The 17,002-nt window shown below is 55.8% G+C and overlaps 2 protein-coding genes across 16 annotated transcripts; one reads left to right on the forward strand and one right to left on the reverse strand.

Annotated features, from left to right (window-relative positions):
* Positions 1 to 802: 802 nt before the first annotated feature.
* On the forward strand, positions 803 to 11,035 carry Pcbp4 (poly(rC) binding protein 4). Of its 15 annotated transcripts, none has more exon segments than NM_001191883.1 (13): positions 803 to 958; positions 7,152 to 7,296; positions 7,430 to 7,453; positions 7,551 to 7,583; positions 7,803 to 7,919; positions 8,147 to 8,278; positions 8,428 to 8,556; positions 8,787 to 8,861; positions 9,042 to 9,086; positions 9,170 to 9,233; positions 9,342 to 9,394; positions 9,481 to 9,650; positions 10,157 to 11,035. In NM_001191883.1, coding segments are annotated over 12 exon segments (1,212 nt in total). In that variant the 5' UTR covers positions 803 to 958; positions 7,152 to 7,215; the 3' UTR covers positions 10,446 to 11,035.
* Gpr62 (G protein-coupled receptor 62) lies at positions 10,984 to 13,068 on the reverse strand. The gene is given in 1 exon segment (NM_001398913.1): positions 10,984 to 13,068. A coding segment is annotated over 1 exon segment (1,077 nt). The 5' UTR covers positions 12,815 to 13,068; the 3' UTR covers positions 10,984 to 11,737.
* Positions 13,069 to 17,002: the final 3,934 nt, after the last annotated feature.

The raw sequence follows: 17,002 nt of genomic DNA on the forward strand, positions 1-17,002 counted from the left end.
AGGCCAGATGGAGGGAAAGGGAGATTGGATTCCCCTCCCCACCCACACACATCCAGGTGCCAAAAGACTCAGCCGAGGGGGGAGGTGTAGGTCAGTGGGACCCACATGAGCCGATTACCGAGAGGGGGAGAGAATATCTGCTCTGAGATGGGGGAAGGGCGGGCCCAACTATCCCCCCCCCACAAACACACACACACACCCCTATCCCTTTCCTAGTAAAAGGAGTTAATGGCACTCTGACCCTTAGAACCCTAGCTCCAAAAGGAATCTGGCAGTAGATTTGAAGGATCACGAGACAAGGTTGCTTAAGGGCCACACGTATCTCAGGCCCCTCCTCCAGTTGGTCGGGTAACCTTTGCTGGGAGGACCAGGGCAGGGTAGTGCGGACGCCGTAGGTGGCGGGTCTAGGTGGGCTGGACTCGAGAGTGAAGGATGGTGAAGAAGCAAGAGCCGGGGCAGGGCGGAGGGCGGTGGGACAGAAGCCCGGAGGCGCGGCCAGGACTGAGATGAAGGCTGCGGGGAGCTCCGCAGAAGCGCTGGGCGGGAAGGACAGGCCGGGCGAGAGCCACACAAGGAAGATCCGGGGCCCCTGGTGAGCCGCAGGGGAAGGGTCTACCGCTCCCTCCCGGAAGCGGCGGATGCTCCGGGCGCCGGACCGCGCGGGGCGGGGCGGGGCGGGGCGGGCGGCTGCGGCACTGGGGCTGCTGGGGCGGGCCCGCCGCGCTGTAATCGGATCCGGGGAGGGGGCGGGGCCGGGCCAGGCGGGCCGGGGGGTGGGGGTGGGGGGGCGCGGAGCCGGGCTCCGGGCCGGCCGGGCTCCGCGCCTGTCAAACCCCTCATTGTTCGCAGCTGATGTCACTCGCAGTTGTGAGCGGCCGCCTTTCCCGGGGACAATGTGGGACTGAGCGGCCCAGCCGCCGCGCCGCCGCTGCCGCCACCGCAGAACAGCCCCAGAGAGGTAAGGCGCGGGCCGGGCGGGGCACCGCGGGCCATTGAAGTTTGGGGGTTCGCTGGGGGGGGGGAATCCATTCCTGTGTACAACCCGACCGCGGGCCTGGGGGTACTGCGAGGAACACGCTTTCTGCCCAATGCGGCTGAGGCCTGTACAGGTGGGGGGCGTTGGTTTTCCAGGGGAACACCCCACTTCAGGGAGGGGTTTCTTGGACCTTGGGTACCAGGTTTGAGGCTCTCACCCTGTTTGCCGTTTCTGTCCTTTGAGCTTGCTCTCAGTTCTGGACCTCATGCCCCAGGTTCGGGTTTTTACTTCGCCTCTGTTCTCATCTGCCATTCTCTGCAGCTCCTGGCTCATACACACCCCTTCCCATTCTCTGCAGTCCTTAGAGGAGCCAGACACAGACCTCCAGGCCAAGGTGGATGGAGATGATAGTTGGGAGCACAAAGTGTTCTCCCGTTTCCTGTGGCTCACCGTCTCTAGCTCTGACCTAGCTTCTTGGCTGGGGTACTGCAGAGGGAGGCGAAGGGGCTCTTACATACTTAAACCTGGCATGATGTATCCCTGACCAGGAGAGGGAGGTACCCACCTCCTCACTCTCCTAAACCAGGCCCGCCATCTTGAGACCTGTGGCACCCAGGGCCCCGCCCCACCCCGGCACCCAAGGGAATGGTCCTCAAGGGGGATGTACCTTGGTCCACTCACACCCCTTCTTTCAGAATGCGTGGCTTTGGGTCCCCACCAAGCCAAGGATGGTTACCTTCTTCCTGGACCAACAAGGCATGTGTCCCCAGGGTCCCTGTTTTCCCCATAAACACCAAGCTTAGGTCAGGAGTTGATCTCTGACTCTTAGTGTTCACTGGGGTCACCCTGGTGGCCTCGGGGCCAACACCTGGGAGGGTCTATTGTTTTTCCATTTGAGAATATTATCCTTCTTGGTCCTGGAACCCCCTCAACTTTCAAAGCACCCCTATCCCAGCCCCCACCCCATAGCCTTCATCAGCATGCAGGCTCAGACTGCCCAAACACAAGGGGATTGTTCTCTTTGCATGCTCAGGGTGGGGGGCTGGGAGCAGGCGGCCCACACACCCTGGCAGGCCCAGGCCGCAGAGAGGCTGGCTTGCCCCACCCTGTGTCCCCAGACAAGCTCTGTCCATCGGCCCACTCTCCTCCAGCCTCCATCACCAACGCTTAGGTCCTGAAGGGCTCTAAGCTGTACAGGTGGACCCACGGGTACTCCTGGCCTGCCTGATGCCTCCCATGCAGTCCTCTAAACAACTCCCTTCCTCCCTAGGCCTCAGGTCCCTCTCTTGATTGGTGAGGCTTTTCCAGTTGTGATTGGCTGAACCCACCTCTATGCTGTGAAACCTATCTCACACTCCCGAGTTCCTACCAGCCCCTCTTCCTGCTAGGGGAACCAGTCTGGTTTCTCAGAATTCTCAAATTCCTCGCTTCAGCACCATGGAGCCCCTGGGGCTGGGAACTCAGCAGGAACAGGGGCTGGGATGCTGAATGAAGACGGAACTTGGAGTTCTAACCAGGCACGTCCTCAGTGCTCACGTGCCCACGTGCTCAGTCCCCTAACCCGAGGATTCTGAGGCCTGATGGTGAAGGTCTCTGATATTCCAAGGCCTACGAGCCCTAACTCCTCCCCTTACCCCCAGGGCCAGGTCTTGTCTCAGATTTCCTATTCTTCTGTAGCAGAAAGATAGGCTCAGAAATGTCCACTGGGCCTCCTTTGACTTGCAGCCGTGTCTTTGGAAAACTCAGAAGCCAGAGGAATTTTGCCTGATTTGATGGTGGGGGAGGGCTCCATGGAGGAGGGGGCTTTTGAGAAGAATTTTGTCAAAGAGTGAAGGGCTAAGTATTTTAAGCTAGCAAAGGTTCTGTCTGAGGCTCGGGGTTGCTAGACCTATTTTGTAGCCTGGTGTGTATGAGAAATGGGGCAGAGATGTGACAAGAGAAGTTGGTAGGGGCTGGACCATGGAGGCCTCCGTTGCTAGTGCCCAGGTCAGGTCTTAATACTGCGGGTCTTAGGGAATCATAGATGGTTGTTAACTAGCAGAGTGAACATTCAGCATGGAGATCTGCAATTAGAGAGCTCTCTCAACTTGGATAGACAGCACCAGTACTGAGCCTGGCTGTGAAGACTCTTGGGAGGCTCTGGGGAGGCTAGAGCATTTCTGTCACTGACTAGTTTATCAGCTTCTAATCTTTCTATGCTCCTCTTCCCTGGAACTTTATAAGACAGGCTTAAACCAGGGCCTAGAGGTTCCCTAGTTCTCTCCTCTCCTCCCTCCAAACTAGGGATGATTGGCCTTCCTGAGAGGCTGAAAGGCTGAGACTGGGTCTGAGGATGCTGGACAGGTTATATGGAGACCAGGTTAATCAGCAAGGTTGAGCGTGCCCATCGTAGGATGGACAAGGGAGTCTGGAGCTCTCGAGGCTATCAACCTCCTCCTTCCCAAGGCCCAGTGGCCACACTCCTGCCACACCCTGCCATGCCTGATGCTCAACCATTCCCCAGCATCATCGGGTGTGGCCAGGATGGCTGTTTTTGGAGTAGGGATTGGAGGAGAATGTTAGGATAGGATTGCTAAGGGGAACATGCTGAGCATGAGATCTAGGGTGAAGTTGGAGACTGGATTTCCACAACCTTCCCCAGCCCAGGTGGGTCCACAGTGTCTAGTGGTCCAGACTTGCTGGGCAGTAGAGCAGAGGGAATCCCCCGAGGGGCGGGCCAGTCTACTTGGTTCAACTGGCCCCAGGAGCCCTCCCCTCCTCTGGATTGTTCTCCCACTAGAACAAAGCCAGCGAGGACACTTGATCCCTGCGTGTGGGGGGGAGCTGGCTAAGCCCCTGGCCCTTTGATTGGGCAGCTGTCATGGGAGAGAGACAGCTGGGGGGGAGGGGCAGGAAGGGGGCAGTCACCATCGCTTACACAGCTGTCACCCCCTCCTCCCCCAGCCCCTTCAGCCAGAGTGGCAGGAAGCCAGGTTCAGAAGGAGTAGGCACTTGGTCTGAGGAGGGGGCCTGAGAAGCAAGACGGAAGGCCTGAGGTCAGAGGCTTGGTCTGACTGTGGGATGTTCTTGCCAAGGAGTTCGGCTGACCAGAGGGGGCTGGGCACCCTCAGAGGTGAGCTGGAGGTCAGCATGGCATGATGTGTAGCTGCCACATGGGTGGCCCAGCAGAGACCTGGGGCCCACCGGACCGAAGCAGTGAAAGCAGGGCATCTGGTCATGAATGTCCAGTGAGGCTACTTATGCACAGGGCTCTGGGAGAGAGGCCTGGAGGAGGGTCAGAGGCCTTATTCTTTCCAAAAGATAGGAAAAGCTCCAGCGTCTCCAGAACAGGGTCGCAGAGATACCAACCGCTCTCTCTCGCCCCAGCTCCCCAAACAGGGCAGGTGAGCAAATCCAGATCCAGGCTAGGGAAGAACTAGGCCAAGATCACCTATTGGATTTGAGGCAGTGGGTCTTTGCTGCAGACCCAGGCATCTTCACGCCAAGACTGAGCAGTTCTGTCCACATTTCCATCTTTCCTGGGGTCACAGAAAGTGAGGAGATGATATTAAGGGTTGCTTTTAGATTTCCCACTATATATCACTCAGTTAGAGTCCACAGAGTTCTGGAGCTTAAGATTCTATGATCCCAGAAAAGTCATCAGTCTTTCCAGACAGGATGAACAGCCATAGGTCAGGCAGGCAGGAACTCCCCTGGCCACCAAAGTCTAAACTCCATTTCAGAAAAGGACTTAGAGACCTAGACTGAAAAAGCTTCAAATGGGACACAGATGGAGCCCGGTCGAGTCCTACACTAGCTTGTTGGACCCTGTTCTTCCCTCCACTCCCCTTCTTTCTGGGACCTTGGGCAGATTACAGACCCTCTAGCTGTTAGGTTGCCCTTGTGTGCAGCAAATTCGTCTGTTCCAGTCACCAGCGCGTCTGAGCACCCTCTCTAGCCTGGCTCTGAACTGAGCCCTGGGGACACAAGGAGAAGGTGGCAGCTTTGGCTCCTGTTCTAAGGGGCTCCCAGGCTTGGCTGTCCAGGGAGACAGAAACTATTCACGTCATCACAGGCGCTTTGATGGGGGAAGTGCAGGCGGCCAGGGAATGTCTAGCAAGGGCAGCCAGCATGAGGTTGGCCAGGATGCCCAAAGAACACAGGCCCCAAATCTATTGCTGGTTTCCACCCTCTGGCGAGTCTATGGCAGAACTCAGATGGAGACGTGGGCATCCAGGAAAAGGCACTTAGGAACAAGGTTGCCATCCTGATGGTCTCCAAAGCAAGGAGGAAAGGAGACTGTGTCTGGTACAGTACCTCACTCAGGTATCCAAGAAAAGCCAGGTTAGGAACTTCCTATGCACCCATACCCAAACTCAAGCCGGCATTCAGAGGAAGGCTTTGGGCAGAGCCCTGCAACCCTGACCCTCATGTCAGGGTAGGACAGTGGGTTGGCAAAGGTGCTCCCATTGGGAACACTTATCCCTTGCTTCAACACCCTTCTGGGCAGAAGGAATTCTTATGGTTAGTGATGTCTAACCATAAGACCCGTTGTCTGTCCTCCTTGGGCTATGGTCCCCAATGAGTTCACCATCAAGTCTGGGCCTTGAGGAGAGACAGCCGCTGCTGAAGGATTTCTGAGGAGGATTAAGGTTCAGGATTAAGTTGAGGCATGAAAAGGGGGTCGGGTGGGGAGGGTTGGCGGCTGGGCTAATCCCAGTAGCTAATCTCAGGCTCGGCCTTGCTCCATCAGTTAATGGCCTTGCCATTCCTGCAGCCCACCAAATCCTTCTCTTACCCATTACCCCATACCAAAGAGACAGATCCTTTCTGCTGTGTGTGGAAATTGAACCCCAGAGCCCCAGTGACATGTTTCTGGTACAGTAGTGTGTCCTGGGTGGAAAACGTGACCAGTCTCTATGCTTCTTACTGTGTGCGGGCCATTCTGAGCACACAGGAAATGGATCAGAAATAACCACTGTAGAGAGAGCCCACCTTTACTCCCGTGTCAAAATTGAATGGATCGTGCCCAGAGCCATTTGCAGTGACCCTCTCTTCTTTTTTTTTTTTTTTTGGTTCTTTTTTTTGGAGCTGGGGACCGAACCCAGGGCCTTGCGCTTCCTAGGTAAGCGCTCTACCACTGAACTAAACCCCCAGCCCCGTGACCCTCTCTTCTAATGACCCCTGGTCCCTAGGAAATCACCTCAAGGGCTCCCACCTCAAACCTTTACCAAGCTCAAGCTCCCTCTTTGGTCTCTGGAAGCAGATACTTCATATTTAGAGTATACTTTTCTGTCTAATTTCTTTTAAATGGGTTCTTAACACATAGCCCAGGCTAGCCTTGAATGAGAACCTTAACTTGGGTGCATCCTGAGTTTAAAGGCCTGGGCCACCATGCCCGGCCCCAAGTACACTCAACCGTAACTCCACAATGGAGGCTCAATCTACAAGGATCCTCTCTTCCAAGTCAGGGAGGAAGCTATCCTGTGGTTTCTCATACATGTCCAGACCACTTCATTAATACCCCTCTCCTCCCATGCTGGTGCTCAGGCCCAGGGCAGCGTATGTTCTAGGCAAGCATTCAACCACCGAGCTATAATCTCCTGCCATCCTTCTAATAGCTGGGAGGAAGGGAGCAATAGTCAAGGAGTCTGGGTATCTATCACATGGTTATCTTATTTTTTGGTTCTTTTTTTTTTTTTTTTTTTTTTTGGTTCTTTTTTTCGGAGCTGGGGACCGAACCCAGGGCCTTGTGCTTCCTAGGTAAGCGCTCTACCACTGAGCTAAATCCCCAGCCCCTGGTTATCTTATTTTAACGTTCAGAAACTTGGGAGTGTAGGATTGAATTGTTATTTTCTAGGTTGGGTGACTTAAGGCCCAGAAGGCTCAAATGACCAGGATCACACAGCCAAAAAGCACACAAATACACTGGTCAGAAAGGCTGGAGAGATGGCTCAGTGGTTAAGAGCACTGACTGCTCTTCCAGAGGTCCTGAGTTCAAATCCCAGCAACCACATGGTGGCTCACAGCCATCTGTAATGGGATCTGATGCCCTCTTCTGGTGTGTCTGAAGACAGCTGCAGTGTGCTCATATAAACCTTTTATCTTTAAAGCATGGCTCTGGGGTTCCCATGTGAGGACAGTGTCAGGAAAACTAAGACTCCTCTCAGACACTCTTCTCTCCTGCCCTCTCCAGAGCCAGCTGAACCACAGCGTGGACACACTGCCCGGCCACTGTGGCCCCAGCCCCGCCTGACAGGATGAGCAGTTCAGATGCGGGGCTGGAGGAGGAGCCAGAGCTTAGTATCACCCTCACCCTGCGGATGCTGATGCATGGGAAGGTGAGTGGGTGGGGCTGGCACAGCCTGGTGGTAGCACATGTCTGGTCTCAGTGCTTCCTCCCTGCCTGAGTGACAGGAGGAGCTGGGCCTGGAGCATTCATCTCATGTGAATCCACTGTTGTTATCTTTGCAGGAGGTGGGCAGCATCATTGGGAAGGTAGGTGTCCATCCCTGCCCTGTATACGCCCCTCGACAAGAGCCTTAGCCTGGTAAAGAGGTGACCGCTTAGGAATCTTGGTTTTTGTCTCCTACAGAAGGGAGAGACTGTAAAGCGAATCCGGGAGCAGGTAAAGATGTGGTAGGGGAGGAGCCCGGGGTCCTGATGCTGAGGGTAGGGGAGGTGATCACCCCCCCCCCCCAGTCACTCCACCTGTGATAAATAAATGCCCAAGAAGAATGGCAGTTTCTAGCCCTGGCTGGGGCCTAGGGAGAGGGGCAGAAAGATAGATTCCTGCCACCACTGTGGGGACAACGCCTGCTGCATAGTGCTTGTCCCACACCTGCAGAGCAGTGCCCGGATCACCATCTCCGAGGGCTCCTGCCCTGAGCGAATTACCACCATCACCGGCTCCACGGCTGCCGTCTTCCATGCAGTCTCCATGATCGCCTTCAAGCTGGATGAGGTTTGTGCCTAACTGGGGTGGGAGTCTGAGGGTGGCTGCCTGTGAGAAACCTGACCCTGTCTCCAGATAGCAGCTATGGGGGAGGGAAGGTCAAGTCCAAGGCCGAGTTCCCTTGGAGGAGGTCTAGGGAGGAGGCATTCTCCTTATTCCTCTTCAGGAGAGTTCTTGAGGGAGGGTGGGGGAGTACCGGGGACATACCTGGCTGACTCCCTGTCCCCCTGCCCCAGGACCTTTGTGCTGCTCCTGCAAATGGTGGCAGTGTCTCCAGACCTCCAGTGACCTTGCGCCTTGTCATCCCTGCCAGCCAGTGTGGATCACTGATTGGGAAGGCAGGTACCAAAATCAAGGAGATCCGAGAGGTGAGCAGGGAGAGCTTACCACCCGTAGGGGTGTGTCTTCTACCCTTCGATGGGAGAGTGAACTAGCGCTCCTGAAGCACTCTAGGCCTTTGTTGCCTTTTGCTTGGCTATTGGAGTCTACAGGGGTGGTTACTGTTTTCTATTTGTAGACTACAGGAGCCCAGGTGCAGGTGGCAGGGGACCTGCTTCCAAATTCCACAGAGCGTGCTGTCACTGTGTCTGGGGTGCCTGATGCCATCATCCTGTGTGTTCGCCAGATCTGTGCTGTTATCCTGGAGGTGCTTCCTCGGGTGGGAGAGAGGGAAGGAGAGGCCCCGGGTGCTTGTCAACCATCCAGATTGTATGGCTGTAACACTGGGCGGGGTGGGGTAGGCAGACTACAGCTGTAGGTTGATCGTAAGTTTTAGGGCGCCCTGGGATGCATTCTCCCGAGTCTGTGGGAATGCCTTAACGCTCTTGGGAAGGCCTGGGAGGATCCTGACAAAGCTTCTCAATTTGTGCCTTCCAGTCCCCACCCAAAGGAGCCACTATCCCGTATCACCCGAGCCTCTCCCTAGGCACCGTCCTCCTCTCCGCCAACCAGGTGAGGGAAGCATCTGGAGAGGTTAGAAGCCTTACCGGAGAATGGGGGATCAGGGTGGAGGAGGGAGAGGAATAAAGAACTGGGGGGGCCTGAGGAAGGGAGGAGGGGACGGGGAATGATCGGACTAGACTTCCCTGACCTGTCACGGTGACTCCCTTTTCAACTACTTGGTTCCCACAGGGTTTCTCTGTCCAGGGTCAGTATGGAGCAGTGACCCCTGCAGAGGTAAGTGAGCCGTATCCTGAGACACCCCTTCCTGGATTGCCCACCCCATCCCCTCTGACCTCTGACCCTGTTCCCTGGCCCAGGTCACCAAGCTCCAGCAGCTCTCAGGCCATGCAGTTCCCTTTGCGTCACCCAGTGTGGTGCCAGGTACGCAGTTCTCGCTCAAGGAGACAGCCAGCTGCTGGGCGCCCCTTGCAGTGGGCTGGGAGGCCCATTGAGACCTAAAACCAACTCAGTCCCTCTTCTCCTCCTCAGGACTGGATCCCAGCACGCAGACCAGCTCGCAGGAGTTTCTGGTTCCCAATGATGTAAGCAGAAGCTCGGGGGCTGCGGGTGGTAAGGGGATCCCAGGGGTCTAGCCCTTGCTTGAGGTTAAATTCTGCCTCCCCTCTAGCTGATTGGCTGTGTGATCGGGCGCCAGGGCAGCAAGATCAGCGAGATCCGGCAGATGTCAGGGGCACACATTAAGATCGGGAACCAAGCGGAGGGTGCTGGGGAGCGGCATGTGACCATCACTGGCTCACCGGTCTCCATTGCCCTGGCTCAGTACCTCATCACTGCCTGGTAAGCATGGGGCGGGCAGCGGGGAGCACAGGCGGGGGGAGGAAGGGAGCACCTCCTGTGCTCTGGAGCAGTTCCCCGGTGCTCCTCAGCTCCTCCTTTCTTTTAGGTATCCTACCTAAGTCACCTATGTTGCCTCGTTTACGACTTCTGTATCGTTCCTCATATCCTGTCTTATCCTTGTCCTTTTCCTCAGATCTTCTCTCCTATTTGTCCTCTTTTTTTTTTTTTTCTTTTTTTTCGGAGCTGGGGACCGAACCCAGGGCCTTGCTCTTGCTAGGCAAGTGCTCTACCACTGAGCTAAATCCCCAATCCCCTATTTGTCCTCTTACCCTGTTTTGTCTGCCTTTGATTTCTGCCCTCCCTCCCTTCATACCTTTCCAACCCCTCCCTCAAGCACACCCAGCCCATGCCCGCTCCTGTCTACTCCTCTATCTTTTGGCTGACCTCATGGCTCCTGTCTCACCCCCACCTTTCCCTTCATCTCCCCTCTGTATCCCTCTCTCCAGTCTAGAGACGGCCAAGTCTACCTCTGGGGGGACGCCTGGCTCAGCCCCCGCAGACCTGCCCACCCCTTTCTCGCCACCCCTGACGGCCCTGCCCACAGCTCCCCCAGGCCTGCTGGGCACACCTTATGCCATCTCCCTCTCCAACTTCATCGGCCTCAAGCCTGTGCCCTTCCTGGCTCTACCACCTGCTTCCCCAGGGCCACCGCCGGGCTTGGCGGCCTACACTGCCAAGATGGCAGCGGCCAATGGGAGCAAGAAAGCTGAACGGCAGAAATTCTCCCCCTACTGAGGCCGGCTGAGGCACAGGCGGGGGCAGGCAGGACCGCCGGCAGGGGCTGCCTCTACATCCTTCCTGCCCAAGGAGACTCCACCACGGGGTCTCAAGCGCCAGTAATGCCAGACGCATGGATGCACCCCCTACCCTGCCCCATCTTTGGAGATCCTCCTCAGAGAGGGGACAGTTCCTGGCCCAGGGTTCTAGGAGTTTGGCAGCCCCAGAGCAGGGGCTCCACCCCTTCAGACCTATGCTTGGATGCAGGGAGTAGCTGGGGCCTCCCCAGTGCCCTGCCGTGGGAGGGGCTACTCATGTCCTCTCCATCCCTTTGGGCTTCTTCCTGCTGCCCCAGTGGGAATTGGAGGAGAGTGAGGGGTGGCTGGGGCCAAGCTTCTCTTCATCCCCTGCAGATCCTGCTGCTTCCACTGATACCCTTTTGACTGGAATAGACTGGCTGGGCTTGTCCGGGGGGCAACCCAAAGAGAGGGCTCTGCCTATAGCAGGGGGTGTGGCCTGGGGGGCAGGGGCCCAGTTCTCAGCAGCAGACACTCTGTACAGTTTTTTTCAATCCCCGTTTTTGAATAAATATTCTCAGCGACCAGAAAGCCGTGAAATAATACTAGTGTTGGGGTAACAAAACTTCCAGGGAAGGGATGTAACTGAAACCCCAAAGAATCCCAGTCTGAATCCGCCAGCTGTCTTTGACCCACAGTCCTTTCCATTCTGTCCATTCTGGGGTGAAACCACAGGGCCCTTTGGGTGGGGCGGTGTTCAATCTCCTGCCTTTAGCACCAGACCAATCAGGTAGTTTTCTGAGCAGCTTGGGTGATGAGGTTGAATCGAACAGACCAGCTTCTCCATGGTACAGATGGCAGGGAACTCTGCACGCCTCTCCACTGGTTCCTCCTGCTGTGGTGAAACCCCGACCCCGTCCAGCTTGGCTCATCCTTCTGGCTGTGAGCTCTTAGGACCCTCTTCTTATTTTTTTTTTTTAACCATGCCTGCCTTTCTCCTCTCTGCACCAGGGAGTGAGTATTCATGAGTTCAAAAGGCCTACACTGGAGGGGTCCTCAGTTATGATGGTGCAGCATACAGATGGGAACAGTGAGGCCCCTGAAAAGGTAGGATTGAGTACAAGACAGGTAGTCTTCTGCCCAGAATCAGGTTCCTAAGAAGCCTTACCAGCTAAGTACCACCCCCTCTGCCACTTCAGAGCCATTAGTGCGTGCAGAGTACCTGCCACAACCTGAGCAGGGGGTAGATGTGCCCTATGACCCCGCCCTCCTTAGCCCAACTCAGGAGAAATCTCAGGTGGCCTCTGACACTCTCGGGCTCTGTCCAGCCAATTCTCGGTTCTGTTCTGGTGCCTCCGAGGGGCCTAGGGCAGGGTCCTTGCAGAGTCCCTGGAGGCGCTGAAGGAGTGTCCGCAGGTCCCAGGCTTGCGGTGTGCAAGCTTTCGGGGCCCGAGGTAGTACTCCGCGGGTGAGGCGGCCCAGCGCCAGGCGCACCGGGCGCTGCAGCAGACCATAGAGAAAGGGGTGAGCCGCGAAGGCGGAGTAGGCTACCCAGGTGACAGCAGCCTCGGCCGCTGCGGCGCGAGCCGCGGGCGCCAAACACGCGCAGGCATAAGGCAGCCAGCAGGCTGCAAACTGGCCCACGGCCAAGGCTGGGGCCAGGGCCGCCTTGCCCCCAGGCAGACGTGGCCGGAGGGAGGGCAAGAAGGAGAGGCGGCTGTCCAGAGAGTCGGAGCGGGGCCGGGTACCGCGCGGGGGCCGGAGAGCGGCGCGCCGCGCCACCAGGAAGATGCTACCGTAGGCGGCCAGCAGCAGAAGGGCAGGGAGCGCGAAGGCTAGCATCGCCCAAAGTGGCCGGAAGGGCCCGAGCCCCCCGGCCAGGACGGAGCAGCGAGCCGGAGCTGGAGGTGGCGCGGGCGGTGGCCCGAGCAAGGAGAGTGCGCCCAGGAGCGCGGCCGCGGACCACACCGCGGTGAGCACCAGCGCGGGCGCCGGGCGCGCGCCTGGCCGCAGCGGGTGCACTATGAGGCGGTAGCGCGCCAGGCCGAGAGCGGCCACGCCGAGCGTGCAGGCGGGAAGCAGTGCTGCAGAGAGGAAACGCGCCGCCCGGCACGACGAGGGGTCCAGGGGTACACTTCCCAGCCCGGGCGGCGCAGCCAGCAGGCCCAGAGGCATGATGGAGGCGGCCGCCAGCAGGTCCACAACACACAAGTGCGCCAGGTAGAAGGCATCTTGCAGGTCCGGCGTGCGCAGCACCACCACGAGCAGAGTGCCGTTGCCCAGCACGGCCCCCACCTCTACGAGAACCGCCAGGATAAACCCCACCGAGCCCGCGAGTTCGGTGACGCTTAGCCCCGAGCTGCTGGCCATCTGAACGCTCAGGCTTCACTGGGGTTGCTATAAGGGGAGCGGAAATGGAGCCTCTGGCTCCAGGATTCCCATCACCTGTCCCATGCTCCTCAGGGCCCCTCACCTCGTAGGCTGCCCAGGAGGTGACTCCGACGCCCAGGCTGCCATCTTCTTGCGAAGTGTAGTGGCCCTATGGGTGAGCTAGGCTGAGCCTGGCTCGGCTTTCTCCCCCTGCCCTAGCACGGCTCCAGCAACTCAGCCTCTGTGGAGATGGTACTGGCTGTCACTCTGATGCTTCCCTTTGAAGACACACACAGTTTAGTAAGGGAGGGTCAGGGCCTGGTGCCAACCCCATTGGCCCTAACAGCTGCCAGCTGGAGACTGGAGGCTCTTCTGTGAAACTGCCTGAGGGTACAGCTTACTGAACCTAGACCCTTCCCTGCCTTGCTCAGGGGTGGGGCGTGGGGACAGTTTGGTCAGGCATTACTTTTCTCAAGGTAGACCAGGAATCAGGAAAAAACATTTAGGTTTGCTTACCCCCTCCTCCTCCCCTCCCCCGCCTGCTCCCACCCCGGAGGTCTGAAGGAAGGAGAGAGAGAGAGAAATCTCAGGGCATGGCACAAAGTGGCTGATCAGCCAGTATTACCTTGGCACATCATCTTGCCGAGTACATGTGAAGAGGAGGCCTTGGCTTAGTGGGTTTTGTACTTCGACAGCTGGCAAAACAGCTCTCTTCTAAAGACCCTGCAGGTGCACCATTAACACCACTCCTCCCCAACCTCAGAACTAGAAGCTTGAGCTAACACCATCTCCACATAAAACAACAGTCCTGGCCAGTCAGTATGTAGCATCCCTGCCCCTCTCCCCCAGGTAGGTGGCTCAAGGAAAGCCCTGTAACTCCAGAGTGGCCCATGTTCCAGTTATAATCACCCAACCCCTTGAGAACCCTACCTGGACACTGAGAACTGAGCAGGTGTCTGAAGTCTCCCTTGAACCAGACTTGAGTCTCCCTAGGACTTTGATTAATGGCATCTCAAACATCCTATGTCCTGAACAAAACGGGGACCCTTGACTGTTCCTTAACTGGCTCCTTGCAGGATCCTCTTGGCAAACTCCTACCTCAGGATAGAGCTTCCTAGCTTTCTAGCTTTCTCTTCTCCCACACCTGATCCAATCTGACAAAGGTCCAGGGAATCCAGTCATTCCTTATCACCAATACCACGGCCCCTCCCATATGGCTACCCACCCAGAGTGTCGCAGCGTTTGCCTAACTGGCCTGGCCTCTGTTCCCGCACCTCAAGCTGCTTAACTGCTTTGTCCTTAGGTCTTTCCCCACCCTACCTGCCTGTATCTGTCCTTCCCAGGCTTCTCTTGGGGGAAGATTCAGTCAACGGAAGTTATCAGCAGTAAACTAGAGAGTGGGAGGAAGGCACATGACGTTTCCCCTCATAGCTTAGCCTAGGCCTCTATAGCCCTCTGTGGAAGGCAACCTCTAGCCCCGTAGAAGGAAGCTATGGTTTCCTTCCTGGAGGCTCTTCTGTGTTCTTGATGGTGCAAGGTGGACCTACTAGCATCATCACTGTCTCCTCCCATTGTCCATCTAGCCTCTGGGTGGTGGGTGGTGATGGCTTCCTTGCTATTGTTGCCTGTCTTTGGATTGCCTCATTGTCTCCTGTACGAGCATCTCTGTTCTTTTCCTGTATCCAGTTCCCTTGGCCTTTCATTATCTTATGTGGTTCCTATCTTGCCGGCTGGGTTTTTTTGTTTGTTTGTTTGTTTGTTTGTTTGTTTGTTTTTTACCAACTTGTCCCCTACAGCACCACACTCTTAGCAGTGGCTGGAGGGGACCCTTTTTAAAAATAAACCAGGTGGCATCTAAAACCAGTACCCTTCCATCCAAGAGCTGTCTCTCCATCATCAGTTTGAGCTCCTCTGGGCCTCCCAGGCCGTCTTCTGCTCATCCCCACCTCTCCTCGCCCACCATGCTGCAGGCACAGTAGTCACTTGCTGTTTGTGTAGCTTGCCCAGCAAACTGCTCTGGGGCGGGGGTGTCTTTGCACTGCTGATCCCATGACTTGCTCTCTTGTTTCACTATGGTTTGTTATTTTTGAGGCAGGATCTACCATAGTCTAGGCTGGCCTCAAACTCATGTAGCTAAGAAGGACCTTATGTTCCTAATGGGTTTCTAGGGATATGCTACTGTAGCTAATTTTTGTTCTGGTATTTACTTCAGTTTTCTGCTCACAAGAGAGGCCTGCCTTGACCGTCCATCCCAAAGCACCCCAGCTTCAGCTCCCATTGCTCCGTTCGCTGTGCTTTGGTGGGCTTGCTGGCACTGTCCTCTCCTGATGTTCTGTCTATGTGCATGGTCATCTGGAGCCTCTCTTCCTGGGCCCAGCAGCCCATCAGCCCTCAAGATCAGGTTCCAGCCTGTTGGTGTGGCTCATCCCCTGACAGACTTTGATAGGTCACTGTCCAGTGTCCCATCATTCAGATGGGGAGGTTGCGGGGGGAGAGGAGAGGCATTGCTTCAGAGCATATAGCTGGCACTCTGGTCACCCGCTTCCTAGAGCTGGTCCACACTGACATCCCTTTCTTTATTTGGCCACAGCTTGGATGTTGTTTGCCTCTAGAGCGTGAAGCTGGATCTTTGAGGTGCTCATTCAGAGAATGGAGAAAAGCCAACTCTTTACTCTTCTCCCCACCTGACAGGCCTGCAGGTGTGGGGCAACCTCATGGGCCTCCACAGCCCAGGGGAAGCTCAGTGGGATCCATGGGAACAGCAAATGAGAGACAGAGTCTAGAGAGGACAAGGAAGGGGGGCTGGGGGGGGGTGGTGGTTGGTGGGTGCATACTCCTTCACGAATCACTAAACTTAATTTAAAAAATGGACATCAGGTATAGTGCGTGGTACCTGCTTTTAATCCCAGCACTTGGCAGGCAGAGGCAGGTGGATCTCTGTGAGTTCAAGGCCAGCCTCCTCTACATAGTGACCATACTGGCTACATAGTGAAACCCTGTATTAAAAACAATAGAAGGGGTTGGGGATTTAGCTCAGTGGTAGAGCACTTGCCTAGCAAGTGCAAGGCCCTGGGTTCAGTCCCCAGCTCCGAAAAAAAGAAAAAAGAAAAAAAAAAAAAAGAAGACAAAAAAACAAAAACAAAAACAAAAAAAAAAAAACAATAGAATCCCATCAGGCAATGGTGGCACGTGCCTTTAGTCCCAGCACTGGAGCACAGGCAGGTGGATCTCTGAGTTCGAGGCCAGCCTAGTCTACAGAGTTAATTCCAGGGCAGTCAGAGTTACACGAGCAAAACCCTGTCTTGAGCCCTCCCCCCACAAAAAAAACAACACCAAAAAATAGAATTCTTTATAGTGAGTGTATATGCCTGTGTAAATCTGTAAAGGATTGTTAAGGAGATAAACCAAAACTCAACATAGTGGGCTCACTCCAACAGATGAGGGGGGATGAGGAGAGGGGCAGGGAGGGTCTTCCACTTTATTTAATTTATTACTGCTATTGGGAGATATTCTGGGGTGCTCTGGTACATCCATGGAGATGGATGGGTCCTCAGGTGGCCAGGTGTCATAAAGGAAGCTCGCAATCATCTGTAACTCCAGTACCAGGGGATCTGATGCCCTCTTCTGGTCTCTATGGGCACCAGGCCCACAAGTGGTACAGACACACGTGCACGCAAGACACCCGTACACATAAAATAAAATGTAAACACACGTTCTATGACCCGAATAACAACATGAACTGGGTGTGACAGCAGACACAACTGGAACCCCAGCACTTGGGCAGATGAAGAGTTCAAGGCAGCCTAGGCTACATAGCAAGACCCCCATCTCAAAGAAAAAAAGTTAGGAAAGAGAAGGGGTGAAGGAACATTTTCCCATTTAAAGAGATACTACAGGAAGCAGCACGTGACCCACAGACAGGGCCTTGACCTCGATTTCTGGCACCCGCACCCCAGGCTAGGACAGGGCTATCTAGATGACAGCTGTCAATCTTTGAGGATCGCAGAGCCGTCCTCCTCTGACACAAACTCAGCTTGTCTATAACATCCAGACACGAGACACACAGGGATGCCTGGTTCGCCTGGCAATGTTTAAGCCAAGGAGACAGAATCGGTCTCTAAATGGAGGTTTCTGACTTGATGGTGAGCCTCCTATTTGGATATTAGAGGGGACAGGGTGCTCCAGGGG

This window comes from Rattus norvegicus, chromosome 8 (genome assembly GCF_021556685.1).
Source record: "Rattus norvegicus strain SHRSP/BbbUtx chromosome 8, alternate assembly SHRSP_T2T, whole genome shotgun sequence".
NCBI lineage: Eukaryota > Metazoa > Chordata > Mammalia > Rodentia > Muridae > Rattus > Rattus norvegicus.

Coding starts and splice junctions, on each gene's coding strand:
- Pcbp4 (XM_087562878.1), top strand. CDS start 7,216: ATGAGCAGTTCAGATGCGGGGCTGGAGGAGGAGCCAGAGCTTAGTATC. Junction 9,395..9,480: donor AGTTTCTGGTTCCCAATGAT/GTAAGCAGAAGC, acceptor CCTCCCCTCTAG/CTGATTGGCTGTGTGATCGG. Junction 9,651..10,156: donor CAGTACCTCATCACTGCCTG/GTAAGCATGGGG, acceptor CCCTCTCTCCAG/TCTAGAGACGGCCAAGTCTA.